The 25,685-nt window shown below is 42.7% G+C and overlaps 1 protein-coding gene across 7 annotated transcripts in view; it reads left to right on the top strand.

The window, feature by feature from the left end:
- thsd7ba (thrombospondin, type I, domain containing 7Ba) overlaps positions 1-25,685 on the top strand; it is a 1,512,301-nt gene that overhangs the window by 1,373,764 nt on the left and 112,852 nt on the right. For all 7 annotated transcript variants that reach the window (XM_070875389.1, XM_070875388.1, XM_070875385.1 and 4 more), the window contains one exon: positions 8,344-8,489. In XM_070875389.1, coding sequence (XP_070731490.1) covers positions 8,344-8,489 — 146 coding nt within the window. The remainder of the gene's footprint in view (positions 1-8,343; positions 8,490-25,685) is intronic.

The raw sequence follows: 25,685 nt of genomic DNA, 5'->3' as shown, positions 1-25,685 counted from the left end.
CCATCACTTCGCCGCTTACTGCAAAATCCGAGCCATTGTTTCTCGTCAGTCAACCAATTTTCTATCCAAGTTGCTACATTTTCTCCGACCATACTTCTGATTTTTCTAAAAAGCCTTTTGTGAGACATCGGATTGAATGCCTTCTGAAAATCCATAAACACTCTGCATCGACTGCATTCCCTTTATCTATCCAATAGGTTACTTCTTCAACAACTCTATTACATTTGTCAAATATGACTTTATTTTAACACGCTGGCTGTCCTTGATTAACCAATCTACCTGCAAATCCCTGCTAATTTTATCTCAAATCATGAATTCTAATAGTTTACCTACAACTGTTACTAGATTAATTGTACTGTTGGGCTGGCCAAAATTCATCCCTCAATCAATACTATCAAAATAAATTAACTGGTCATTCATCTCATTGCTGTTTGTGGAGCCTTGAAGTGTGCAAATTGGCTGTTGTGTTTTAAATATTAAAAATGTCATTTATTAGTTGTGAAGTGCTTGAGGATATTCTGAGGACATGAAAAGTGTGACAGATGTGCAAGTCTTTTTTCTTTCCTCCTGTCGCTCCTCCACAGGCTGCTTTCCCATTTTGAAAAGATGAATTTCAGGCCGCTTGTCTTGCTGGGGGGAGGTGAAGTGGCAACAGAGGGATGTGGCAATTGGGATACTGTGGAGTTGGGGGGAACATTCCAGCTCCCCAGGCTCCACAATCATTTTTTTTTATTTCATTTTTGAAAACAAACCTTTTGGAGCTGTTGAAGAATCTGGAGCAGAGCAGACCCAGCTCCTGATTTTCACTCTGCTATGTTCAATTATCCAGAGGGGACCTAAATCACCCATTAAATTCCCTCATCTAGATATGTAAGAGATCTGACATCTGTTTTAGCTGGCCTGCCAGGAACCAATTTCTATCACATTAATTTTGTTCTTGAGCATTTATTAGAGATAGATGCCTCTTATTAAAATAAAGAAATGGTTTTGTATATATTCCTAAAAATGCAGACCTGCATATTTAACTTGTGTGAAGTTGATCATGGTGACTCTTCAAATAATGCAGGTGTGAAGTTGGAAGTATTACAATCTGAAATATGAAAAGAATTATGAGTGTATATATAAAAAACAATATATGTTAATCTCACTGTGAGGTGAGCATCCTCTGGATTGACTGCTTCCTTTCTGCTGTTTCATAGGGTAGGATACACATCTGTAACGGGCCATAAATTGCGGTCTCTCTGGGTGCGTACGATGTGCGCACGCACCCAAAGAGGCCCCTGCAAGTTTCGGGTTTAGGAGCACGAAGCGCCAGCACCTAAACCCGGCACATGCGAGCTGTCAAAATTTCTATTGAGCGATCGCGTGCCTCCCTGGGAGAAGGGCCTTCGCGGGTGGACATTAAGGCTATTTGCCCAACTCTTGCCCAACGAATGTCCTTCAAACTCTTAAGCCTGCTTTACTAGTGTAAGAATATTAAAAGGTCGAAAAAATACATTGTGTTACTTATTTTTATATTACAAACTCTGCCCATGAAGGTAAGTTTATGTTTAACATAGTAGGGAAAATGTTGGAATCAATTAATTAAGATGTAATAGCAGCGCATTTGGAAAGCAGTGACAGGATCGATCCAAGTCAGCATGGATGTATGAAACGGAAATCATGCTTGACAAATCTTCTAGAATTTTTTGAGGATGTAACTAGTCGAGTGGACAAGGGAGAACCAGTGGATGTGGTGTATTTGGAATTTCAAAAGGCTTTTGACAAGGTCCCACACAAGATTAGTGTGCAAAATTAAAGCACATGGTATTGGGGGTAATGTATTGATGTGGATAGAGAACTGGTTGGCAAACAGGGAGCAGAGAGTCGGAGTAAACGGGTCTTTTTCAGAATGGCAGGCAGTGACTAGTAGGGTACCGCAAGGTTCAGTGCTGGGACCCCAGCTATTTACAATATATATTAATGATTTAGACAAAGGAATTGAATGTAATATCTCCAAGTTTGCAGATGACACCAAGCTGGGTGGCAGTATGAGCTGTGAGGAGGATGCTTAGAGGCTGCAGGGTGACTTGGACAGGTTAGGTGAGTGGGCAAATGCATGGCAGATGCAATATAATGTAGATAAATGTGAGGTTATCCATTTTGGTGGCAAAAAGAGGAAGGCAGAATATTATCTGAATGGTGACAGATTAGGAAAAGGGGAGGTACAACGAGACCTGGGTGTCATGGTACATCAGTCATTGAAAGTTGGCATGCAGGTACAGCAGGCAAATGGCATGTTGGCCTTCATAGCGAGAGGATTTGAGTATAGGAGCAGGGAAGTCTTACTGCAGTAGTACAGGGCCTTGGTGAGGCCACACCTTGAATATTGTGTATAGTTTTGGTCTCCTAATCTGAGGAAGAACATTCTTGCTATTGAGGGAAGGTTCACCAGACTGATTCCCGGGATGGCAGAACTGACATATGAAGAAAGACTGGATCGACTAGGCTTATATTCACTGAAATTTAAAAGAATGAGAGGAGATCTCATAGAAACATATAAAATTCTGATGGGATTGGATAGGTTAGATGCAGGAAGAATGTTCCCGATGTTGGGGAAGTCCAGAACCAAGGGGTCACAGTCTCAGGATAAGGGGTAAGCCATTTACGACCGAGATGAGGAGAAACTTCTTCACTCAGAGAATTGTGAACCTGAGGAATTCTCTACCACAGAAAGTTATTGAGGCCAGTTCGTTATATATATTCAAAAGGGAGTTAAATGTGGCCCTTACGGCTAAAGGGATCAAGGGGTATGAAGAGAAAGCAGGATTGGGGTGCTGAAGTTGCATGATCAGCCCTGATCATATTGAATGATGGTGCAGGCTCGAAGGGCCGAATTGCCTACTCCTGCACCTATTTTCTATGTTTCTATGTTTCTAACACAATTAAAACATTTTTTTTAATTTTCAAAAAAAATCTATTTTTTTATAAAACATTGAATTTAATTTAATTTCTATTACTTTTAAAAACGTGACATGTTCTTTTTATTTATGTGTGTGTTTTTCTGTTTTTAGTGGTATTCTCATTGATAGTAATTGAGCTCCCATTACTATGAATGAGAATACTATATTGTGATTGGTGGTCCAGGTTCACATGATCCCAGGAAGTGCTTACGCTCCTGGAATATGTGGGCCTCTGCATTGGGCTGCACATCTAGGTCTCGAAATGCAAGTGTTCATTCCTCTGGGACCAGCAAGTACTTTCATTAAAAACATTTCAGTCGGAGGCATCCATCCGCAGGAAGACTGCAATTTTTGGCCCATTATTTCATAATTGTCGTTTCCCTTCCAATATGCTCCATTGTTCATGTCAACAAAGAGTGCTGGGAGTTGAAGCTCAGTGACAGATAATCAATCCCAGGCAGCTTATAATTTGGAAATGCTGATAAGAAAGACCCTTTTTTTGGAAGCCTAGCCACATTGTGGTGACTTGAAAATTTTTTGTTAAAGTAGAAGTGTATGTATTTTAAATTGAATAATCTGGTAATGAAAAGTGATCGTTATGAAGAAAAGCTCAACAAATTGGGATGGTTTAAGATGGGGCCTAATAGAGGCCTTCTAAATTAGGAAAATAAACAGTTAATGATTGTTTCTGCTGGTTGGTGTGTTGGTAACAAAAGGGTGTGGACTCAGGATTATCACTGGAAGAACAAATTGGGAATTTACAACATTTTTTCACACACAATGTAATTAGGTCATGGAATGCTTTGCACAAGTGGCTATGGATGCCGAGACTATAACATCATTTAAAATTGAATTGGATAGCTATTTGAAAAGGAAGAATATAAAAGGATGTAAGGAAAAGGCAGGGAAATAGGATTAGAGTAGATAACACCAGGTGGAGAGCTCACACTGACACAGCCACAATGACTGAATGGCTTATTCTGTTTCTATGACTACAGGCCATTGCACCACAAGGCCATTGTAAAGCTTCCTGGTGGAGCATATTCCTTTAATAGCTGCTTGGTTGCCTACTTATAAAATGATAAAATGCAACTCTGAGAACCTAATGTTGGAAGTGCTCTCTAATCAAAATAAATGATTGTTTTACTGGTTAAGTGTACATTTGTAACTGGTAAGTAGTTATATTCCAATCTGTTCAGTTCAAATTATTTTTTTTTAATGACCTTCATAACCCAAACAGCCCAGCTAGTGGGTGTTGAACAGTTGCTTTTTTAAGGATTGAATAGCCTCTAATGACTTTTGCCTTTATAACTCAAGTGCTAATTAAAGTTCATTTCTGATTTCAGTAGATCTTGTCCCCTCTGTCACTGCTTTCCAACTGTTTGGCCACCTCTGGATATGATATGAATAATTCAGGAGTGCATTGTGTGCCGTTTTAGGAATGTGCAGTGAAAGAGCACTTAAAATTCTAGGCTATGCTTGATTTTCTATTTTAACATTTTAGTATAAGTGATTTGTCAGCTGTGACCTTACTGTCTGATTTTCAATTTTAGCCTGGAGCTAAGTAATAAAAAAAATCTCTATTGATAAATCTTCTTGAGTGTGTGACCACATCAACTGCTTGGTGTGTTTGTAATACAAAATATGTAACAATATTTTTAAAGAACTCCAGGAGTGCTTAGCTTTGGCATTGGTCATCACCATGGGCTGTTATCAACAGTTCAATAATCTGCTCTGTGGAGAGTGCATCTTCCTTTTCAGTGTGCAGCCAGTAAACTGTATTCGGCTTTCCAAACCAAAATCAAATTCCATGTGCTTTCATGAATACCTTATTTATTAAAAGACCTTCTGATTCTTATGCTTGATGCAATGAAACCTGATCATTATTTCCCCACATGTCCCCAAAAAAGTCATTATAAAATTTGGGATCAACCCAATTTAAAAACCCTAAACCAATGGTTTTCAGACAGCGGTACGCAATCCATCCAAGTGGACTGTGGGTGTGGGGAATGGTGTGAGGAGATACATTAATGAGCATAGTTCTCTCTCTTTGGACATCAATCAGTAGAATGCTGCTTCTGTGCACCTGCTTGTAGTGTCCTGTCATTCTTTGCTCTTCATCGCTGTCTAGATGGGCAAAGACAAAATAGAAAACTGACTGCCTCAATTTACAAAAGTACAGTAAGAATATGTTAAGATTGAATTTTTAAAAACAAACTGAGGGTTGTTTTATTTTAAAGTGCCTCTATCTTGACTTCTAAACTTTTCTAAAACAAAATTTTTGTTTCAGCCTTTAAGCATCTGTTCCCAGTCCTTGTATCTGGTACTGGCTTCTCTGCTTCCAGCCAGCCTGCTAACTCATTGGTTCTCCTATTGTGTACCACAATGCTACTGCTGCTATTTTCTCCCCAAAGTTTTGAAGACCGGCAGCCCCAGGCTTCTTGATCTTGATCAATCCACCAGTGCCCATTGCTGATGGGTAGCCTCTTACTCCTCCATTAAACCCCTCCCTGTTTTATTGTGAAATGCTGCAGCCACATATTCAGCCCAGATCTTTTTTTTTTAGGGCACTGAAACACAAATTATACAAGTGCCCCCTGGCTAAAAGGGGCGGGGAGGGGGGGGCACTAAAACTGGCAAATTAAACAAATTAACATTGAGACATAAAATGAAGTTAAAATTTGGTTGTCTGGAGTGATGATGCACTCCAGTCCCTCTGGCGTCCACCTCTTGCGGAAGGCCGTGAGCATACCGCGTGCTCCATCTCCAGGGACACCCTGGCTCGTATGTAACCGTGGAAGATAGGCAGACAGTCGGGCTGAACGACCCCCTCGACTGCCCACTGCCTGGATCGGCTGATGGCCTCATTGGAGCCCAGATCTTGTACTCATCTTACCTGTGACAAGTGGAGATACTCCAGTTCATTTCCACTCCACCTACCCACCACAACTCATTTTCATTGCCCTCTTATTGCTTGCAAGTCATTGTAGTAAAATAGAAAACAGGTGCCAGAATTGTGAGAAAATGCTGGTGCTGCTAAAAAGAGCAGGTGCCTGTGTTTTGTTTTTAATTGCTCAGATAGTTGGGTAGAGGCGACTAAATGAAATCCCATGAGGGAAGAACAAACTTCCAGAATTATTTTGTTGAAAATAATAGATAATTGTTCCATCCAAAGTTGTTTTTACCGTTTAACCTGTTTTTAAATTTATGACCCAGTAAATTAGCTACGTGCTTTCACCCAGTTTCACAATTTTTTGGCTCAAAATCAGAATAAAACCTGAAAATCAGAAATGCTATTAACATTGTTGTTAACTTGTCTGCCCCATTCTCCTGCTATTGTCCTGACTACAGTCCCAGTTTCTATAGGGCTTATATTGGACATGATCCAAATTGGCGTTTTTTTTAAGAAAAAAAAATGTGTTTGTACACCACACGAATTTTGGCCCATGAATAATGTCCCCAGTTTCTTTCCACTTTTTTAAACATGCTGAAAAGAGAGATATGCAAGGTGGCACCAGAAGATGTTCCACTCTGATGGTAGTTGTCAGCTTTCTTGTTCCAGGGGCACACACAACTAGGATTCTAACTACCCATCTATTTAAGGCCTGAAACTACAGCCTTCGCAACTTTAGACACGTCAGTCAGCCCCATCACTATACCAAAGGGAAGTTTTAAAAAAACATTCTTACACAGGGCACATTAACGAGCTGACAATGGCCTTCTGTCTAACTGAAGGAGTGACTGATTTTTATCAACTGTTACATTCCCTCCACATGGTGGCCTTGTAAGTTTATTGTTGTTACTAACAATTCTATTGTGCTTACTTTTCCCATATTTAAATGCCATGATTTGGGAACTGATTGGAACTATAACCTCAAATTTATAGCTAAACCATATGGTTTCTCAATTAATTTGACAACAAGGCAATATTTAAGTATATGCACAAAACATTTCTTTCTGTGAAGGGCTTGTCAATTTGTCACTGCATTTTGACATGATGGCACCTTGGTATCATAATAGCCTTGTGAAGCTGGGAAAATTGATAAGCTGGGAGCAGCCACTGTCTCACAACACTTTGGGTCTAAGGCCTTTCTCAGGTGCTAAATGGGCACCTAACACACCAATATGGCGGGCAGGAAACACATGCTCATTACGAGCCAGAAGTGTGCCCCCCACGCCATATTGGTATGGGCAAAATAAATAGGTATCAAGGGCCCTGAAACAGGTGTTAGGCCTTTTGCATATATAAATAAGGAGCCTAATGCATGCTTGAAGGCCCCCTGTGCAGAATTGTGTTGCCTGGGGTGGCTGCAGTCAGGAAAACCAGATATACATGCAGCCGAAACAGTGGTCCTTAAAGAATACTTACATAAACATGCAGAAATGCTCTTCATGACTCCACATTAAAACCACAGTCTGCTGATGACCACCACTCAATCCTCCTCCATATTGTCACCTCAAAACCCTTCTGATAGCCCCCTTCTCCCAGTCGCTCCCCTCTCGATTGCCTTTTTAGCACTTTCTTGAGGCTGCTGCCAGCAAAGCAGCAGCCCAGAATCCCAAGCCTCTTCACCGACAAGCAGCCTGAGGGCACCCCACAGGTGCCGACAGTGCACCAGTCTCATTTAAATAAAGCCCAAGACCCAGTATCAGGAATACCTTGGGCCTATGCATGTAAGAGAGTTATTAACACCAAAAGAGTAGTTACACTGCTGGTGCTCTAAGGGTCAGCTTCAATTCAAAAGTTTAGTAGTTTGTATGACATCTTAATTCAGAATTGAATCGGCTCTAACTTGGACAGGCTTGTATATAATACATTTAATTTTAAAATCTCACTTGCTTTCAGTGCCAGGCTAAACTTGTAAAACTATTTTATACCTCGTTGTTTAGTGAATGATTTGCATGTAACTTAGACAGCACTATTACCCTATGTGAATGCAAAAGGTAGTACAATGGTTGAGAGACTGTTTTTCCACTGACCAAGGCAATATTGCACTTTCTTGAAATGCCGCACTTAATAGTTGTGGAGAACCAATAAAATATAGCATGAGTGCCAGGCAGCATTCAATGCCAGACGATCACAGAGATCCAAACTGCAACCGCAGCAATGTAACATGAATGGCTTAATTGCTCGACTATCCGGTTGGGTAAGAAACAAGATTGAGGATCACATGTTGAAACAAAATGCTTTACTTTCAGATTTGGCATGATCAATAAATGCTATTAATGCTGTCATTATTTTCTGTCTTGATATGTATGTATTGAAAGTCCCAAATATATTCAAATAATGTATAGAGCTATTAAGTATACCGGTAGCAAACTAAATTTGAAAATATACTATATTTGCATTGCTACTCAGCTGTGACAGACTGTTTAGTATGAAAATCATTTATTTTTTTAGGCCAAATGAACCGCACTAGGCATGTGCTACAAAAGGCCCACGGAGAGGGAAGACCCTGCTCCTTCCAACTAGCTCAATACCAACCTTGTCTTGTAAAGCCATGTTATAGCTGGGTTTTTGGTGAATGGTCTGCATGCAAAGTGGAGGTAAGATTATCACTTTATTATAGTTTGTCTTGGGGCTGCAAAATTACTTTGTGCAGCTTGAAATATTACAATCTTTGTCTAAAGTAAAATGTTTCTAACACGAGGAATGATACTAGCACTGCAATTATTTATTTTTTTGTTTACTAAGCTGAAGTTATCCCTTCCCTTGCAGCCCTCACACCACCTAATGCTTTCCTCTTACTGGAAGGGTGTGAGCTACATGCATCTCTATGACTAATACTAATAACTTCCCTTGACTGCCAGGAGGTTCAATTCATATGAGGCATCCCAAATATCAGTTTACTTTTCCATTTCCCTCCTCTCACATTCATTCCAAAATGGAATGCTTTTTATCTGCAGAACATTTCTCTCTCACAATCTGACCCATAAACAGCTGGATGTCACATAAGTAGCCTTGAAGAGCAAATTGTTTTCTTTTGTGAGTCAAGAACTCAACTTTGAACTGAAACCAATAAACGCATTTGATTGACAAAGGAGGCGAGTCCAAATGTGGAGTATGGAGGTATGGCGAAGGTACTGGGGGGGGAGTGGGAGTGGGTGTTTAAACCGCCTGCAGCTAAGATCACCCCAACCCCGATTAAATATTTTGCAAAAGCTTTTACAAATGACAATGTAAGTGAGAATGTAGTTGTACTAATGGAGGATATGGAACAATTGTTAGATATAACCATAGAAAAATAATTAATTTTGAAAAAATAAGCAAAGACAAGGCACAGTGCCCTGATGACGTGTACCCTTGGCTGTTGATAGAGATCAGAGAGGAGATAACAGAAGCTCTGGCCACAATTTCACAAACCTCCTACAATTTGAAAATTGTACTGTTTGACTGGAGAGTGACCAATGTAATAATTGTGTTCAAGTAGCGAGACAAGTATAACCCAACTAACTATAGACCAGTTAGTTTTATGTTAATTGTGCTCAAACTTGTAGGAACTGATTTTCATCAAGGCCTCCGCCCGCCCAAATACCGCCCAAAATGCTGCCGGTGGCCGTGGCCGCCGAGGTACTGGACGGTACTTTGGGCGCGATATTCATGGCTGAGGTCCCTCTAAGATTGGCAGGCGGCAAATGGAAGATGTACACTGCCAATCTGGGTGGCAGCAGGCAGGGGGTCTCATTCTCGGCGGCAGAGGCCCTTGCCATCCAAGTGCCGCTGAGGATGGAGTCGGGCCCACGGAGGGTCGAAGAGCTGAAAAATATATCAACACTAAAAAATTAAAAAAACTATCCGAAGACCTTCAGGAGACCCCATCCAGGTAAGTCGCTGTGGAAAAATTAACAAAAAATGTTCACTTACCTTTTTTTCAGGTTCTTCCTACTAACCGTCTGGGCAGACCAGCCTCCAGCCAGCGGTCCACCCCTGTTCTGCCGCTGAGTCCCGCCGACTCCCGCCCGCAGGAATCTGGGAGCTCGGCAGGTGGGAGTTCAGTTGTGCCACTCGGCCGTCCGCTGACGTCAGCGGGCGGTTCCTGGTGGCTCTCCCCTCCCGCCCGCTCCAGGCCAAATGAAAAGTGGCACTGGGCGGATCAAGAAGAACAATGTCGGCGTCAGTGGGCAGTGAGTGATGAATTTCAGCCGCTTAGAATCTATAATTCAAGACAAAATCAATGAACTTTTAGAAATGCATTGGTTAACGAAGGACAGCTAGCATAAATTTGTTAAGGAATGTGATGTTTACCAAATTTATTGGAGTATTTTTTTGAAGAGGTGACTGACTGAAATTAAAGGAATGCAGTATTATATATGGATTTTCAGAAGCTGCCTCATAAGAAGCTTGTTAGAAAAATTCAGGTATATAGTATAAGAGGAAATTTAGTAGCATGGATAAAAATTTAGTTACCCGACTGAAAACTGAAGAGTTTGGGTAAATTGATGTTGCTTGTTTGGAGAAGGCTTGCAAGTGGTGTATGCTGAGGTCAATGCTGAATCCACTTTTGTTCTTGGTATATACAGGTCAATTGGACTTGGGTACAGGGCATACAATCTGAACATTTGCTGAATACACAAGAGTGAAGTTTTTTGGTAAACTTGGCTAGCAGAATTGCTGGACAGGTAGAAGATGCAATTTAATGTAGATATAATTAAGATTGTAGCTTTTGGGAAGAAAAACAAGAAAGGAAAGTTGAATGAACAGAGAGTCCTAAAGATTCAACTGTACTGATCAATTGAAAGTGTAGGTAGATAAAGCCATAAAAAGGCCAATGGCATTTTGGGTTTTGTAAATAGGGGCATATACAAAAGAAATAAATAATAATTCTTTACAAAATATTGGCTAAACCATAGTTGGAATACTGTGTGCAGTTTTGACACCCCATTTAAAAAAAAAAGCATTAATGATGCAGAGAGGGTACAGTGAAGTTTTCATGCCAGTGATGAGAAACTATGGATAGAAGGAAAGACTTAAGACAATAGAACCATGCCCACTGGAGAAGAGAAAGCTAAAAGGAGAATTAAAACAAGCTAGTTAAAATGATGTTTTTTTATCGATTGAATAGGATAAGATTATTTTCTATGTTTAAGGAGTCACTGAAAGAGGCATGCGATTGAGAGGTTCACACACAGGATTGTTGGAACGTGGGATATTTTAACACTGCGAATGGTTCAGGAAGAGATCACGATAATGTTTCAGGAACATTGCATAAAGTTGAAGCAGGGAAGACACAAGTGCTATGGAGGAAAAGACAGGACAGTGGGATTCATTTTGGAATGCTCTAGTAAAGAATCTCCTTCTGTGCCATAAGCCTCTATGGTTATTTTACAAAGCATTTAATGATAGCACAAAACATTTTCAGTACATTGCAACTTAATTTTGACTTTGATGCACAGATTCTCCTATGACAGCTAGGCACCATGACATGTAACAAAGCTTGTAAGAGTCATTTCTAATTTGAGTTTGTGCCTGACCATATATTTTAACCAATTATAACAGGAATCCCCAATACTTCTTTGATTTGTTTTTAAAATCAACATGATTTTATTTGACTAAGCAATCAATAAAATATCCTGAATCAACTTACAATTTCAACCTTTTGGTAACCAGTCTCTGATTTAATGTCAAAGTAGTCAAAGGATTTCTGGCCGACGAACATATGGAATTTACAGCATGAAATACTCCAATTTGTTACATCCTTCAGAGTCCAATTTATAGAACAGATAATCCTAAACTTTAAATATACTTTTATTAGCAATTCTTGTTGCTATACACTGTACTGAGAGTGGATGTCATCATCAGAGGCAGTTCCTTGAAATCGAGTAAGACTTGCTTCCACTCTAAAAGTGAGTTCTTAGGTGACTGCATAGTCCAATACGGGAATTACAGTCTCTGTCTTTCTTAGATGGGACAGCCAGTCGTTGAGGGATAGGGTGGGTGGGGAGTCTGGTTTGCCTGCGGTTGCTTTCTGCATGCTCTCGGCGACGAGACTCGAGGTGCTCAGTGTCTTCCCGGATGCTCTTCCTCTATTTAGGCGGTCTTTGGCCAGGGACTCCCAGGTGTCGGTGGGGGTGTTGCACTTTATCAAGGAGGCTTTGAGGGTGTCCTTGAAATGTTTCTTCTGCCCACTTGGGGCTCCCTTGCCGAGTAGGAGTTCCGAGTAGAGCGCTTGCTTTGGAGTCCCGTGTCGGGCATGCAGACGATGTGGTCCACCCAACGGCGCTGGTCGAGTGTTTTGATGCTAGGGATGTTGGCCTGAGTGAGCACACTGACGTTGGTGTGTCTATCCTCCCAGTGGATTTTCAGGATCTCGTGGAGGCAGTGCTGATGCTACCGCTCCATCGCTTTGAGGTGTCTACTATATATGGGCCACGTCTCTGAGCCATATAGGAGGGCCTTACATTAAACATCTGTAAGACAAAGATTCTCCATCAACCTGACCCCACCACACAGCACTGCCGCTCCCCTCCCCCCCCCCCCCCCCATAAAAATCTATGGCGCGGCCTTGGACAGTGTGGACCATTTTCCATACCTCGGGAGCCTACTATCAGCAAAGGGAAACCTCGATGACGAGGTCCAGCACCGCCTCCACTGTGCCAGCACAGCCTTCGGTCACCTGAGGAAGAGAGTGTTTGAAGACCAGGATCTCAAATCTGGCACCAAGCAAGGAGCAGCTAGGTTTGCAAGCTTCAGATAAATAGTTGACCACACATTGAAATACAGATATTGGTAAACTCTTCTAACTGGAAAAATAACGTTCCAAATTTTACACAACTTTTAGACGAGGAAGCAGAACTCAGTGGTTTTCATTCTTCATTAAAGTCATTCATTATCTACCGCTTCAATGTATAAACTACTTGGGAGGATGGAACACGAGGTTTCCTTTACAGAGTTAAAAGAAAAATACTGACATACCTTGGAAATTCTAACTCTGAAGCATGTGGGATATTTCAATGGATTTATCTACTGACTAGCAGAACTGTGGCGATCAGGAAGATGCTGGGTTTAATTCCCACTCTGCACTTTATTGGTTGAAGCAGCTTCATATACAGTGTTCACTGTTGACATTCACCCGGCAATTCTTGAGATACTGGAATTGGTTGAGGTACTGGAATTGGTTAAGGTACTGGAAGGCCTCCTTAAAATCAGGCCCTGCAAGACAACGCAGTAACCAGAAGCGACAAATTTAGGAAAATCCCCAAAAAATTAAAAGGAAGGTTAGAAGAAATTCTTCACACAGCAGTTAGTTAGAATATGGAATTCTCTGCCACAAACCATTGTTGAAGCAGAGTTTACGGGGCCAAGTTTCGGCCTGAGTTGCTCCTGTTTTTTTGTAGCAACTGGTGTAGAACGGAGTATCTTAGAAATCGGAATTCTCGTCATTTAGTTTGCTCCAGTTCTAGTCAGTTAGAACAGTTTCACTTTGGAACAGAATTTTTTTTTCAAAAGGGGGCGTGTCCGGCCACTTACGCCTGTTTTCAAAGTTTCGGCAGTGAAAACTTACTCCAAACTAACTTGGAATGGAGTAAGTGAAGATTTTTGTACGCTCGAAAAAACCTTGTCTACACTTTAGAAAATCAGGCGTAGGTTACAAATCAGGCGTAGGGAATGGGGGGGGGGGGGGTTTTAAAGGGAAGTTTACAAACATTAAACACTTCAGTTTTACAAATAAAGAGCCATCATCAATAATAAATGATAAATACATCAATAAATCAACCAATAAATCAATCAAAAAAATTAATAAAAAATAAAAAAACTTAAAAAATCAATAAATAAAACATTTTCTACTTACCGACTGCAGCACCGGGAGTCCTCCAACAGCATGCTGGGACGGCCCCCCCCCAGTGTGTCTCTGTCAGTGTCTCTATCTGTCTGTCTGTGTGTGTGTGTGTCTCTCACTCTCTGTCAGTGTCTGTGTTTCTGACAGCGAGGGGAGGGGGAGAAGGGGGGTGGGAGGGGGAGGGGGAGAAGGGGGATGGGAGTGGGAGGGGGAGAAGGGGGTGGGAGGCGGGAGAAGGGAGGTGGGGGGGGAGGGGAGAAGGGTGGAGGAGAGAGGGAGAGGGAGGGGGAGATGGGGAGAAGGGGGGGGAATGGAGGGAGAAGGGGGGGAAGGAGAGAGGAGGTAGGGAGGGAAGGAGAGAGGAGGTAGGGAGGGAAGGAGAGAGGAGGGAAGGAGACAGGGAGGGAGGGAAGGAGACAGGGAGGGAAGGAGAGAGGAGGGAGGGAGGGAGGGAGGGGAGGAGGGAGGGAGGGAAGGAGAGAGGAGGGAAGGAGACAGGGAGGGAAGGAGAGAGGAGGGAGGGAAGGAGAGAGGAGGGAGGGAGGGGAGGAGGGAGGGAAGGAGAGAGGAGGGAGGGAGTGAGGGAGGGTGAGAGAGGGGGGGGGGGAGGGAGAGAAGGAAGCTGAACGGCCGGGCCCAAGACCTCGGGCTGGATTTACAGGTAGGTGGCATCGGATCTCGGGGGGGGGGGGGGGGGGGAAGAGAGAGTCGCAGAGGTCCGGGGGGGGTGGGGGGAGAGAGAGTCGCAGAGGTCCGCGGGGGCGGGGAGGGGGGAGCGGAGGTCGGATCATTGGGGGGGGGGAAAGCTTGGGTCGGGTCCGGTCCGGTCGGGTGGGAGGAGCCTTATTCAAGCAGCCCTAGTGAGGCCATTCGGCCAGGGCTAGGGATTGCATGCTTCGGGCCCCTCCCACAGTTTTGGGCGCCTGGAGCTACTGCACATGCGTGCCCATTGTAGCGTGCATGTGCAGAGGTCCTGGCACTGATTTCAGCGCAGGGACCTGGCTCCGCTCCCCACAGCTCGTGCTGCGCCGCGCCCAGCTCCAGAGGACCTGCAGGGAGCCGGAGAATAGGTAAGTTTTTTTTAGGCGCACTTTCTGGCTCGAAAAAAGGACGTCCAGGTCCGGGCTGCACTTGTCCCCTTGGGCCCTACAAGTCATTTTAAAGTGAATTCGATAGTTGTTTGAAACAATGAAATACTAAATGTGCGGTAAGTAAGGAGAAGAGTGGGATTCGACAACCAACCAATTCCAGGCATTTGTGGAGGAAAGCACTGGCATGGACTTGATGGATCAAATGACTTATTTCTGTGCTGGAACAGTTGACGATTCGATAATCCATGTTTGCAGGCGGGAAGAGGAGGGGAGAAAATTGGCAAAATAAAAGAAGGGAATAGGACCTGCTAGGTTTCAATCAAATGTCAAGCAGCATCCGATTGAAACTTTCTCATCAAGAATAGCCAAAAAACTGAAAAATTGAAAGTTACGTAAGAGCTGTCAATGAACCATACTTCAAAATAAAAGATTTAGCAGCTAAAACAAATAAATCACCACTGCAATTGGGAAACTGTAAATAAACCACAAAATCTAGGGACCAATACACCCCAATTTCAAATGAGATCGGGGGAAAGTCTAAAATAATCCAAACAAGGAGATGGGAGCAAGGTTCCCTTCAATTTTTTTTGCATGCGTTGCCCCTTTCTCAGCCCATGCATGGTTTTTTCAGTGAAAAGGGAACGTTGGATGGGAGTATATAATTTTCAAAATGATTGTAGAAATGATTAATGTTATAATTTTAATCTGTTTATGAGGGAGTTCGGATGGAGTAACCCTTGTCAGTTTTTTTTTCCTGGCTTCTGGCTCACAGTTGTATCTTGTAGTGTTAAACTCATGCACTTGTTTCAGTGGTTCACCAATACTAAATAAAGATGCCAAATTATTTCAGCAACATATTGGGGGTAATTTTAACCCACAAGAACGGGTGGGTTTGAGTCGGGTGAGAAGTTAAAATTTAAAAAATTTCAAACACTACCAAAACCTGCGTCAAACTCATCCACATCCGGTTCTAATAGAGGCAACCAATCCCATTTCATGAGGTGGGTCAGTTGGTAAAAGCTTTTAAGGAGGTGGCGGGCCTCTATTTTTACAGATTTTTTATTTTTAACCCATTTTGACTGGGTTTCCTGGACCTTGGGAGAAGGTGAGAAGGCCGGGTCCATCAGGTAAGTTCCAGCACTGCTTGTGGGCCAGGAGGTGCTGGAGCATTTCTCCCTGACTCAATAGCAAAACAGCATCCAGCTACACGATTGCTGACTCCCCCCCACCCCCCAACCCCGCCCATCCCCCCGCAACCTCCCCTCACCTCCACGCTCTCCCCCCTCCCCGCGATCTTTCCTCCACCGGCCAGAATTTCCCCTCCAACAGGATCCTACCCCCTTAAACATGATCTCTCCCCCTCGAATATGACCTCTCTCCCCTTGAATACGATCTCTCCCCCTTGACCACGAACTCTCCTTCCCCCAACTATGATCTCTTCCCACCCCCTGACCACGATCTCTCCCCCCGACCACGATCTCCCCACCATAACCACGATCTCACCCCGACCACGTTCTTCCATCTCCCCCCGACAGCGATCTCTCTTCCCCGACTGTTATCTCTCTCCCGCTGACCGTCATCTCTCCTCCCCCGCCCCCGACCCCATCTCTCCTCCCAACTGCGATCTCTCCCCCTGACCACAAACTCCCTCCCCTCTTATGCTCATCCAATACTGGATGTCGAACAAGCAGTGTGACAAATTTAGAGACAGTGGAAGGAGCAAGTGAGGTGGTGGTGAGGTAGGGCTGAGAGTTGTCAGCGTACATGTGGAACCTGATGTTGTGTTTTCGGATAATTTTGCCGAGGGGCAGCATGTAGATGAGATATAGATGCAATCAAATATATTGAGGGTGGATTTATGGGCATGGCCTATTGCTTCATAAAGTTGCTTAGAAATGTTTTCACCAAATTTCTTAGAAATACTTGGTATTTGTGAAACTGAGGAGAGAAATAGGAAATATAGCTGAAATTTTATTTCAGAATTATTAAAAAGGAATTCTGAACAAAAATACCTTTACAATAACTCCAGTTTAGATTCTACCTGATGATTGTGGTCAATATAAAAATGTTGGTACATTCTCGAACAGGAACTGCCACCCAGTTAATTTTTATACATGTTGTTTCGAAACTTAAAAAAAACTTTGTTCTGCAAATATTTTACAAGTACAATCTGTCTTGGTACAGCATGTACTGTAAATGTGTCTGTTTACCTCATCAATCACACTTTACATATACTTCTAGGCGGTTAACACAAAATCCTGTTAATCTAGTTTGGCATTCACTTTATTTGCCTTAAAGAGGCAGGTCTTTGGATGTTTTTTTAACATTAAGCGTTAATTCGTCCTTTCTGTGGGCATGTGTATTTCACTTTCAGTAATGTTCCTTTGTGGTACTTATGTGGGAGGTGTCAGGGGTGTGGTTGCTTTTGGCAACACATCAGAAATGGGGTGTTGCAAGGTTTTTTTGAATATTGGTGCATATTGTACTTTCCGAGAATGGGACATTTTTCACCTACTGTTAGCATCAAATGCTGTCAGATAGGTATCACATAGAATAGGTGCAGTTCATCTTAATTTTAAAAGATCACATTTCCAGCACCGCCCAGCTTCATTGTCACTCCGTGTGAGGTTGCAATTAGTGTTGTGGACTAATGTTCACGATGAGACTGGATGGAGACAAGCCCAAATTCAGCCCAATAAACCTGTACAATTGGCAGGACAGTGCGCTAAGTCATTGTCACCTAATCCATTTATTTTATTAATTTAAATGATCTTGTACTGCGTAAAGCTGGCTGTAGTAAATATGTCACAGTGGTTTAATATTTGAAATAGAGTTGTGAGCTGCTGACACATGAGTTCATAGAACAAATATTTTTAGATATTGTAATTCACAGAGAATTAAATGTATTATACTTTGGGATTTGTACATGTTATTTTTTTAATATCAAGTCTGCATAATGCTGTAAAAATAATAAGCAGTTCCCTGTATTATATTAAATTCTACCCATAAAAATATCATTAGATTTTTCCACATTGAAGCCTGCTTAAATACTCATGTCATTGTTAATATAGTCCATGTAAAATGATGATTTCAGAGAGAGAAGTAGCCACCTAGTGCAATATAAAAACATTCATGACTTCATCAAGCATTTTTTTCGATTTTATTGTATTTAAAAAAGGAATATATTGCGTATAAAATATGTATTTTACAATCAGCTTTTAATCTCAGGGTTACTTACTGTTTCTATCTTCTGTTTATAAATTTTTCCCCAATATGTTGTGGAGTTTGTGACCAGTATAAACTATCAACAACTTCCCTCCACTCCCGCACCCTGCCCCAGACAATGAGAAATAAAGCCTCTCTTTCTGATGTCTCGGTGAATTGAGTCAAGCATGGTTCAATCCCTGGTCTTTGTTTAGTTACGTGATTGCAGTTAGAGTGTTAATGTTGGCCCGAGTATCCCTGGAGAGGTGTTGGCCCAGGGGCAGCACGGGCCAGCCCACACTGCGATATGTGTGCACAATAGGTCCATGCAGCAGAGCTGGTCTCCAGTCGTCTTGGTTAACCCTTGTCACCGGACCAAGACCTAGCTCTGTCAAAGCCGTGTGGTGGCTAGTGTGCAACGGCCACCACACATACAGGCATCTTCCGCCCTTCAACGTGTAGTTCGGGACCTGGAATATTAGGTCTTTCATTGAAACACCTGTGAACTCATTGAACTCATCCCTTTTTGGCGTGGAAACAAGTCATCCTCGATTCGAGGGACCACCTAAGAAGAAGCGAAGAAGATCCCTGGAGAATGGGTGAGTAAGCCACAGTTCCTGCTTCTGATCGCTACCCACATCTCCTCCTGGAAATACATGTATAGGAACATCAGGTGAGGACAGGATCAGGCTTAATGAGCAGTAAAGAAGTCAAAAATGAGCTTAGGTGACAGAGCAAGATGGATGAACACAAGTCTCAGAGTAATTGTAAGCTTTCTAAAGGAGTTAATTGACATGAGAAGCCTACGAAAGTGGTTAACTATTCCGTAAACTAACAGTTGGGATTTCTTCTTTTGATTGAAGTCCAATTCCACCAGAACAATTACAAGTCCACTCCTCCTAAATATAAGGAAACCACCACTAATATAACATAAATGAGTGATCTGCGCTCATTTCCATTAATTGTTAAATTACAATTGTGAAATTTGAATAGGTATTGCATTCAATTTCCTGTGGTAACCACTGGTCCCAGAAAGTTTGGGTGGTCATACTTCATGATCACCAAGGCAACCAATCAGAGAGACACTGCTTGGTAATCTGTCACATGCTTACTAGTGCATCACGCACTTACCAAGCTCAAGTACTGGCCTACAAGGAGCTCCATCAACTTGCATACTGGGTGACCAAAAATAAACTTTGTCGTGCACAAAAGAAGCTAGTATGTCAGTTAACGTTGATACTTGATAAATACAATTGTGTCTGCAGAAACGTAATGTAACAGTGATACTGGTGATGTGCCACATATAATCAGGTGGCACTGGATGCCACCACGCCATTTTGCATTCTACACTGGTACCGGAAAGGATATAGTTCGGGTATCGATAGCTTGGAATGAACCCAGTTAACATTTCCCTCACTAAACCTGAAAGTATTCAGGTCTCTTTGAACCAGGCATAAATATTGCCTGCTGTCAAGAGTAGATTTCAGAATTGTTTGTTGGAGGAGCATTAATAACGTTGACAGCAGCAACTGGAGAATGGTAGAAGAAGCAGTACCCATTCTAGCTGAGAACAAATTATCTGTCTTATTGAAATGCAGTGCCTGGGGAGAATAAGGCTCAGCAGATAAGTTCTCATCGACCTATGCTGTAAATTGCAGAGTTTAGTACTCAATCTGCAATTGCCACTGCTTTACTGGTAGCAGTCAAGGTGTCAGTGACAATTAACTTCTAGGCTACTGACTTCTTCCAAGTACCTTTCTGGAACTGTGTATACAAGTCTTGTTCGAGAGGTCACATCTGTGCATCTGTACCCTTAAGTTGTTTCATGGTAGTCATCATCATCATCGGCAGTCCCTCGGAATCGAGGAAGACTTGCTTCCACTCCTGAAGTGAGTTCTTTGGTGGCTGAACCATCCAATAGGAGAGCCACAGACCCTGTCACAGGTGGGACAGATATTCATCGAGGGAAGGGGTGGGTGGGACTGGTTTGCCGCATGCTCCTTCCGCTGCCTGCACTTGACCTCTTCACGCTCTCGGCGTTGAGATTCGAAGAGCTCAACGCCCTCCCGGATGCACTTTCTCCACCTAGGACGGTCTTCGGCCAGGGACTCCCAGGTGTCAGTGGTGATGTCACTCTTTATCAGGGAGGATTTGAGGGTGTCCTTGTAATGTTTCCACTGCCAACCTTTGACTCGTTTGCCATGAAGGAGCTCCGCATAGAGCATTTGCTTTGGGAGTCTCGTGTCTGGCCTGCGAACTATGTGGCCTGCCCAGCGAAGCTGATCGATTGTGGTCAGTGCTTCAATGCTGGGGATGTTAGCCTGGATGAGGACACTGATGTTGGTGTGTCTGTCCTCCCAGGGGATTTGCAGGATCTTGCGGCGACATCGTTGGTGATATATCTCCAGCGACTTGAGGTGTCTTCTGTACATCGTCCATGCCTCTGATGCATACAGCATGTAGACCATGAGCTTGGTGGTAGATTTGAGGACCTGGTCTTTGAACACTCTTTTCCTCAGGCGGCCTTGGGTTACCAATTAACAAATTTCACACATATAGCAGCACCTTTAACAAGTTAAAATGTCCCAAGGTGCTTCACTGAGGGACAAACAGATAAGAACAGGAGTTCGGCGTTCAAGCCTGTGCCACCGTTTAATTAAATCATGGCTGATCTATGCCTTAATTTATCTGCCTTAGCTCCATATCCCTTGATAACCTTAATTAACTATAATCCATTGATCTTCGACTGGAAAGCTAAGGCATATGTACAAAAGGCGACACAAGACTCCCAAAGCATGCGCTCTATTCGGAACTCTTACACGGCAAGCGAGCCCCAGGTGGGTAGAGGAAACGTTTCAAGGACATCCTCAAAGCCTCCTTGATAAAGTGCAACAACCCCACTGGCACCTGGGAGTCCCTGGCCAAAGACTGCCCTAAGTGGAGAAAGAGCTTCCGGGAGGGTGCTGAGCACCTGCAGTCTCGTCGCCGAGCGCATGCAGAAAACATGCACAGGCAGCGGAAGGAGCGTGCGGCAAACCAGACTCCCACCAACTCTTTCATCAACCACTGTCTGTCCCACCTGTGACAGAGACTGTAATTCCGGAATGGACTGTACAGCCACCTAAGAACTCACTCTTAGAGTGGAAGCAAGTCTTCCTCGATTTCGAGGGACTGCTTATGATGACGACAAATGGCGAGTGAATTGAGTTGAGATAGAGATCATCCATGATCTACTAATAGAATGGCAAAATAGGCTTGAGGGGATAAAAGGCCGACTCCTGTTCCTTTGTTCCTATGTAAATGAGGATGAGGATTTTGAATTCAGTATGTTGAACACAGGGAGGTTGATGAGGGCAACGGCTTAATGAGGAATAAGATGAGGGCAGCAGAGTTTTGGACAAGTTGGAATTTATGTAGAGTGGAGGCTGACTAGGAGACCCTTGGAGAAAGCAAGTCTGCAGGTGGCAAAAGAAATTAGTGGTATTTTTTGCTCACATACCAAGATAGGGATTCTTATCTCCATTGCTTTTACATATGGAAATAGGAAAAGATTCTGTTTTGTAAACATATAAGTAGTGTATGATGCAAAATATAAAATCAAACGTGTGGATGCCAAATAGGCTGGCTCCAATTAGCTCCTTTATTTTGGCTCATTCATTTATGAATGAAGAATTATGTTTGAAAAAGGTGAAATATTAGTGTTTGTTTTTGGTTACGTTACGTATAATGGCGAAGAGTTTCTGCTTTTGGCACAATCAGCGATCTGGATGAAAATTTCACTCAAAGGCCATGATTTCGACTACTGTTGCGGGCTCAGTGCAACTGAGGTAGGTGGCGGGTTGCGGCCCCGCTCCTGGTTCCATGCCACTCTGTGAGAAGAGTTTTGCATTGTTGGGGCTTGTTAAGCCCAGCTTGTGAGGTCCCTGACTAATTTAAAGGAGCCGAGTCTTATGATATCTTCAGCCGGTTTCCTTAAAGGGACCATGCCAACATACATTTTGACAGTTGTGCTGTCAGTGTTTTGCAGCATTGAGGTGTTACAAACACTGACAAGCACTGTACAGAGGTGTATGGTTGTATCCAGGCTCTCCCATGACTCCCTCCATATGCTTATGGAGGGAGTCGCAGCACGCAGGGATGTTCTCTTCCCTTCCAATGGGAGGAAGAAATCTCCCCAGGACACCAACGCAGCCTGGTTGCACATTGCACAGGAGGGCACAAGCAGAGATGTTGTCAGGAGGAGTTGGCTGCAGTGGCGCAAACCTTTCAATGATCTCAGTAGATGATGAAATGTTATAACAAAGCCACACTCAACCTCATCCTGTTGTGCCACTCATCACATCCCCTTCACTGCACCTTCCCTAACCTACTCCTATACATCCTTACTCACACCAACTTACCTTGCACCTCCACCCATCCCTCTCTCTATCTATAATCCCTTTTACATCCCTTTTAAACTAGCCATCCTTCACACTCAAACTCATCCTTATCCAATTATACCAACTAACAACACACATGGGTAGGCACTTGGGTCTTTTAGCCAATGTTCATGTAAAGTTTCTGTTAATGTGTTACCAAACATTGAAATCCTTGTTTTCAACACTTTGCCTTCTTGGACAGACTTGAGTGCACGTTTGGAAGTGGCTGAGTGAGTTGTAGCGAATGGTGAGTCATAACGGTACCCTCCCACAATGGTGATGCACGTGAAAGGGATGGCTTGGACATTGTAGGGATGCTTTATGGTGTTGATTTGGGGTAGTGCCAACCTGGCGCAGTATGTCCTGGCCTCCCGGGCAGCAATGTGGTCAGGTGCTGATGCCCTATTCCTGCGCAGCATCAGGTGATTGCGGAGCAGGTTGGTGGTGTTGTTGGTGATGTTGGTGTTGGGGCTGATTGTGGTTGGATTCTGAGGACCAAGGTGAGATTTTTTTTCAAGGGCACCATTGCTGCTGGAATGGATGGCAGCTGAAGTTAGGATGACAGAAGCGATCTGTCAATGGTGAGAAAGATTGCTCCAAGGAGGTGGCAGTGGATAGAGAGTTTACTCCAAACACTTCCAACCTTCCTGAAGCTGAAAAGTGTATTCCAAATCCTGAAGGCCTCAGCTTCTAACATTGGAAAGTGAACAGCTGTGATATGGTAGCTTTTATACCACTTTTGTAGCTGTCACCTATTCAGAGAAATGGAGTCTTTGAAAACCTGACCTACTTACCTGACGTGCTCGTGAAACTAATTAAAAAGCTAGAAAAATAGTAAGTGCATAGTAAAATGCTGTTTAAGTACCTTTTAACAAACTCTTAACTGTGTCAATTGGCTCCCTCGCCGCTTAGTGTCGAGTTATTAAATCGCAGACAGATCTGGCACTTGGGAAACTGACATGGAGGCATGTTGACAGTGGGCTGTCAATCCGCTGTCGATTTGTTTATATTTTGATAGCGGACCAGCCTCCCAAACCTGCCCTCTGAACACTGTCAAAATTCCGGTCTAAATTGCAGTTTTGCAAAGTGAACTTTATGCTCAAGTTTCTGCTCCATCTCATTGGTATGTCGCCAAATGTAAAATTTTCCATGAACCAGCTCAATCGGGCAGCAATGTGGAGCATAGTATTTTTTTCATTTTTTTGCATTAAAAAATATCCCTTGATATATGTAAGAGTGGTAACCTGGTGCAGTTTTATTAATACAGCTGAAAATTGGTTTATTGCAAAATATAAGCATTTTTAATCTGAGTGTCTAGTAACCTGATTTTAAATTACTGAAAATTACTTTAAAAATCTATACAGAACTATGTACTAGTTTCATCGGTGAACAGTAGTCAGTTTCATGGTAAATTAAAAAAAACTTAAAAGCTTTTAAAATGTGTCCTAAAAATTAGTGCGCTTGTGCCTAAAAAAAAAAGCTTAATTTTAAGAACCGCTTTGAAGGCCCGCAACAGACGAAATGAGTGAAAACTCGCCATGGTGATTAATTTGATCAGAGAGCATGGCCAGTTTTGTGGGCAGGGCCAGCTTCCAGGGCAATGTTTATTAAACTAATGCAAAAGATTGCGGAAACTCGATTTGGACTGGAAGCGATTTATGCTGGACTTCTGTTGCCTAGGCCCTAAGCTCTGGAACTCCCTCTCGAAACCTCTCTGACTCTCTTTCCTCCTTTAAGACGCTTCTTAAAACCTACTTCTTTGACTAAGCTTTTGGTCATCTGCCCTAATTTCTCCTGATATGGCTCGGGGTCAAATCTTTTGTCTTATAATACTCCTTGGGATGTTTTACTACATTAAAGGTGCTATATAAATGCATGTTGTTGTTAACTTAATTTGCACTTGAAATACCTCGATCTTTTGTGCTGGTTTGACTGACATTGGGTTAATTGCGCGCAACCTAACCGAAACTCTAGGCTAGTAGCTGTAGTATAATTATCCACATCTATTCTGTTTCATGATAGATTTATCGCCTGTTTTCCATTACATGTACGTATTTAGTGGAAAGAAGCAGGAGTGCTCCAAGAGGTACATGCACAGAAGTGCATATCTAAGGATGATGGTGTAATGAATAGTATGCACAATACATTGCGTTGCTTTAAGCAGTAGCATAGCTTGTATGCTTTATTCATTACGACGGAAACATTGACTCCTCTGCAGCATAATTATGAGGTTTTTGTGAGCATAGATACAACAAAGAGCACTGATCTATCTGCCTGGATATGAAATGCATTTTACAAACAAAAGAACATTAAGAATAAGAGTAGACTATTCAGCCCCTCAGGCATTCAAGTAAATCATGGCTGATCTGCACCACAACTCTATTTTCCCGCTTTGCTCCATATCACTTTACCTTTATCTAACAAACATTTATTGATCTTAGTTCTTTCAAGCTATACAAACTATAACATCACGTTCCAATGTTTCAAAAGACCAGGGAATGCTCTTCAGATTGCCCTGGAAAGATATCCAAAATAGTTGCAGCTGTAAGGACTGTTTTGGACACCTTTCCAGGGTAATCTGAAGATCTCTTGTAAAACATCATCACGTGGTGTGATATTGCTGTAGCTATTTCAGATAACAGACCGCATGCCTTAGCTATTGGGACCAGTGAGTTGTGACAGCTAATGATGGAAATCATGGACTGTTCCAGCCACGAAACTAAAAATCAATGTAATTTAGGCACACTTCTCCAATAGTAATCTATCATTTGGGACAGTAATTTTTGGTGTCCACGTGACGCCTGCTTCTTTGGAAAATATTTCTCATATTTGATATCTAACAGCACACTCGAACCTGAGGCACATCCATTATAAAGGAAAAGTATTGTCCTTACAACCCCAAATATCTTTCTTACACAAATTGAAGGAACAGACACCAAGGGACACCTGACACAGTTGTAGTCCTGTCAAAAACGAAACTAAAAATGACTGGATATGTGAAATCATTGAATGATGAATGATTATGTTTAAAACAAGTTTCTATGCGAATCAGCGGTTTCTGCTGGTGGGTGTTCAGAGGTAAACACTTTTCATTCAGAGTGATTGCCTCACCTCGCTTCTCTGGGCTTGTGTGCCGACAGGAGAAATCTGTGAGTTGGGCAAAATTGGGAAGCGAGCCGAGGGTTGGACATTTGCATTTTACAGGAGTCCACAAAAGAGTAAATGGTGACGTTCTTGAAGATCATAAAATAG

Source organism: Pristiophorus japonicus, chromosome 3 (genome assembly GCF_044704955.1).
Source record: "Pristiophorus japonicus isolate sPriJap1 chromosome 3, sPriJap1.hap1, whole genome shotgun sequence".
NCBI classification, from domain to species: Eukaryota; Metazoa; Chordata; class Chondrichthyes; family Pristiophoridae; genus Pristiophorus; species Pristiophorus japonicus.
The sequence above is the reverse complement of the archived record's forward strand: the minus strand, read 5'-3'. Positions and strand labels throughout refer to the sequence as shown.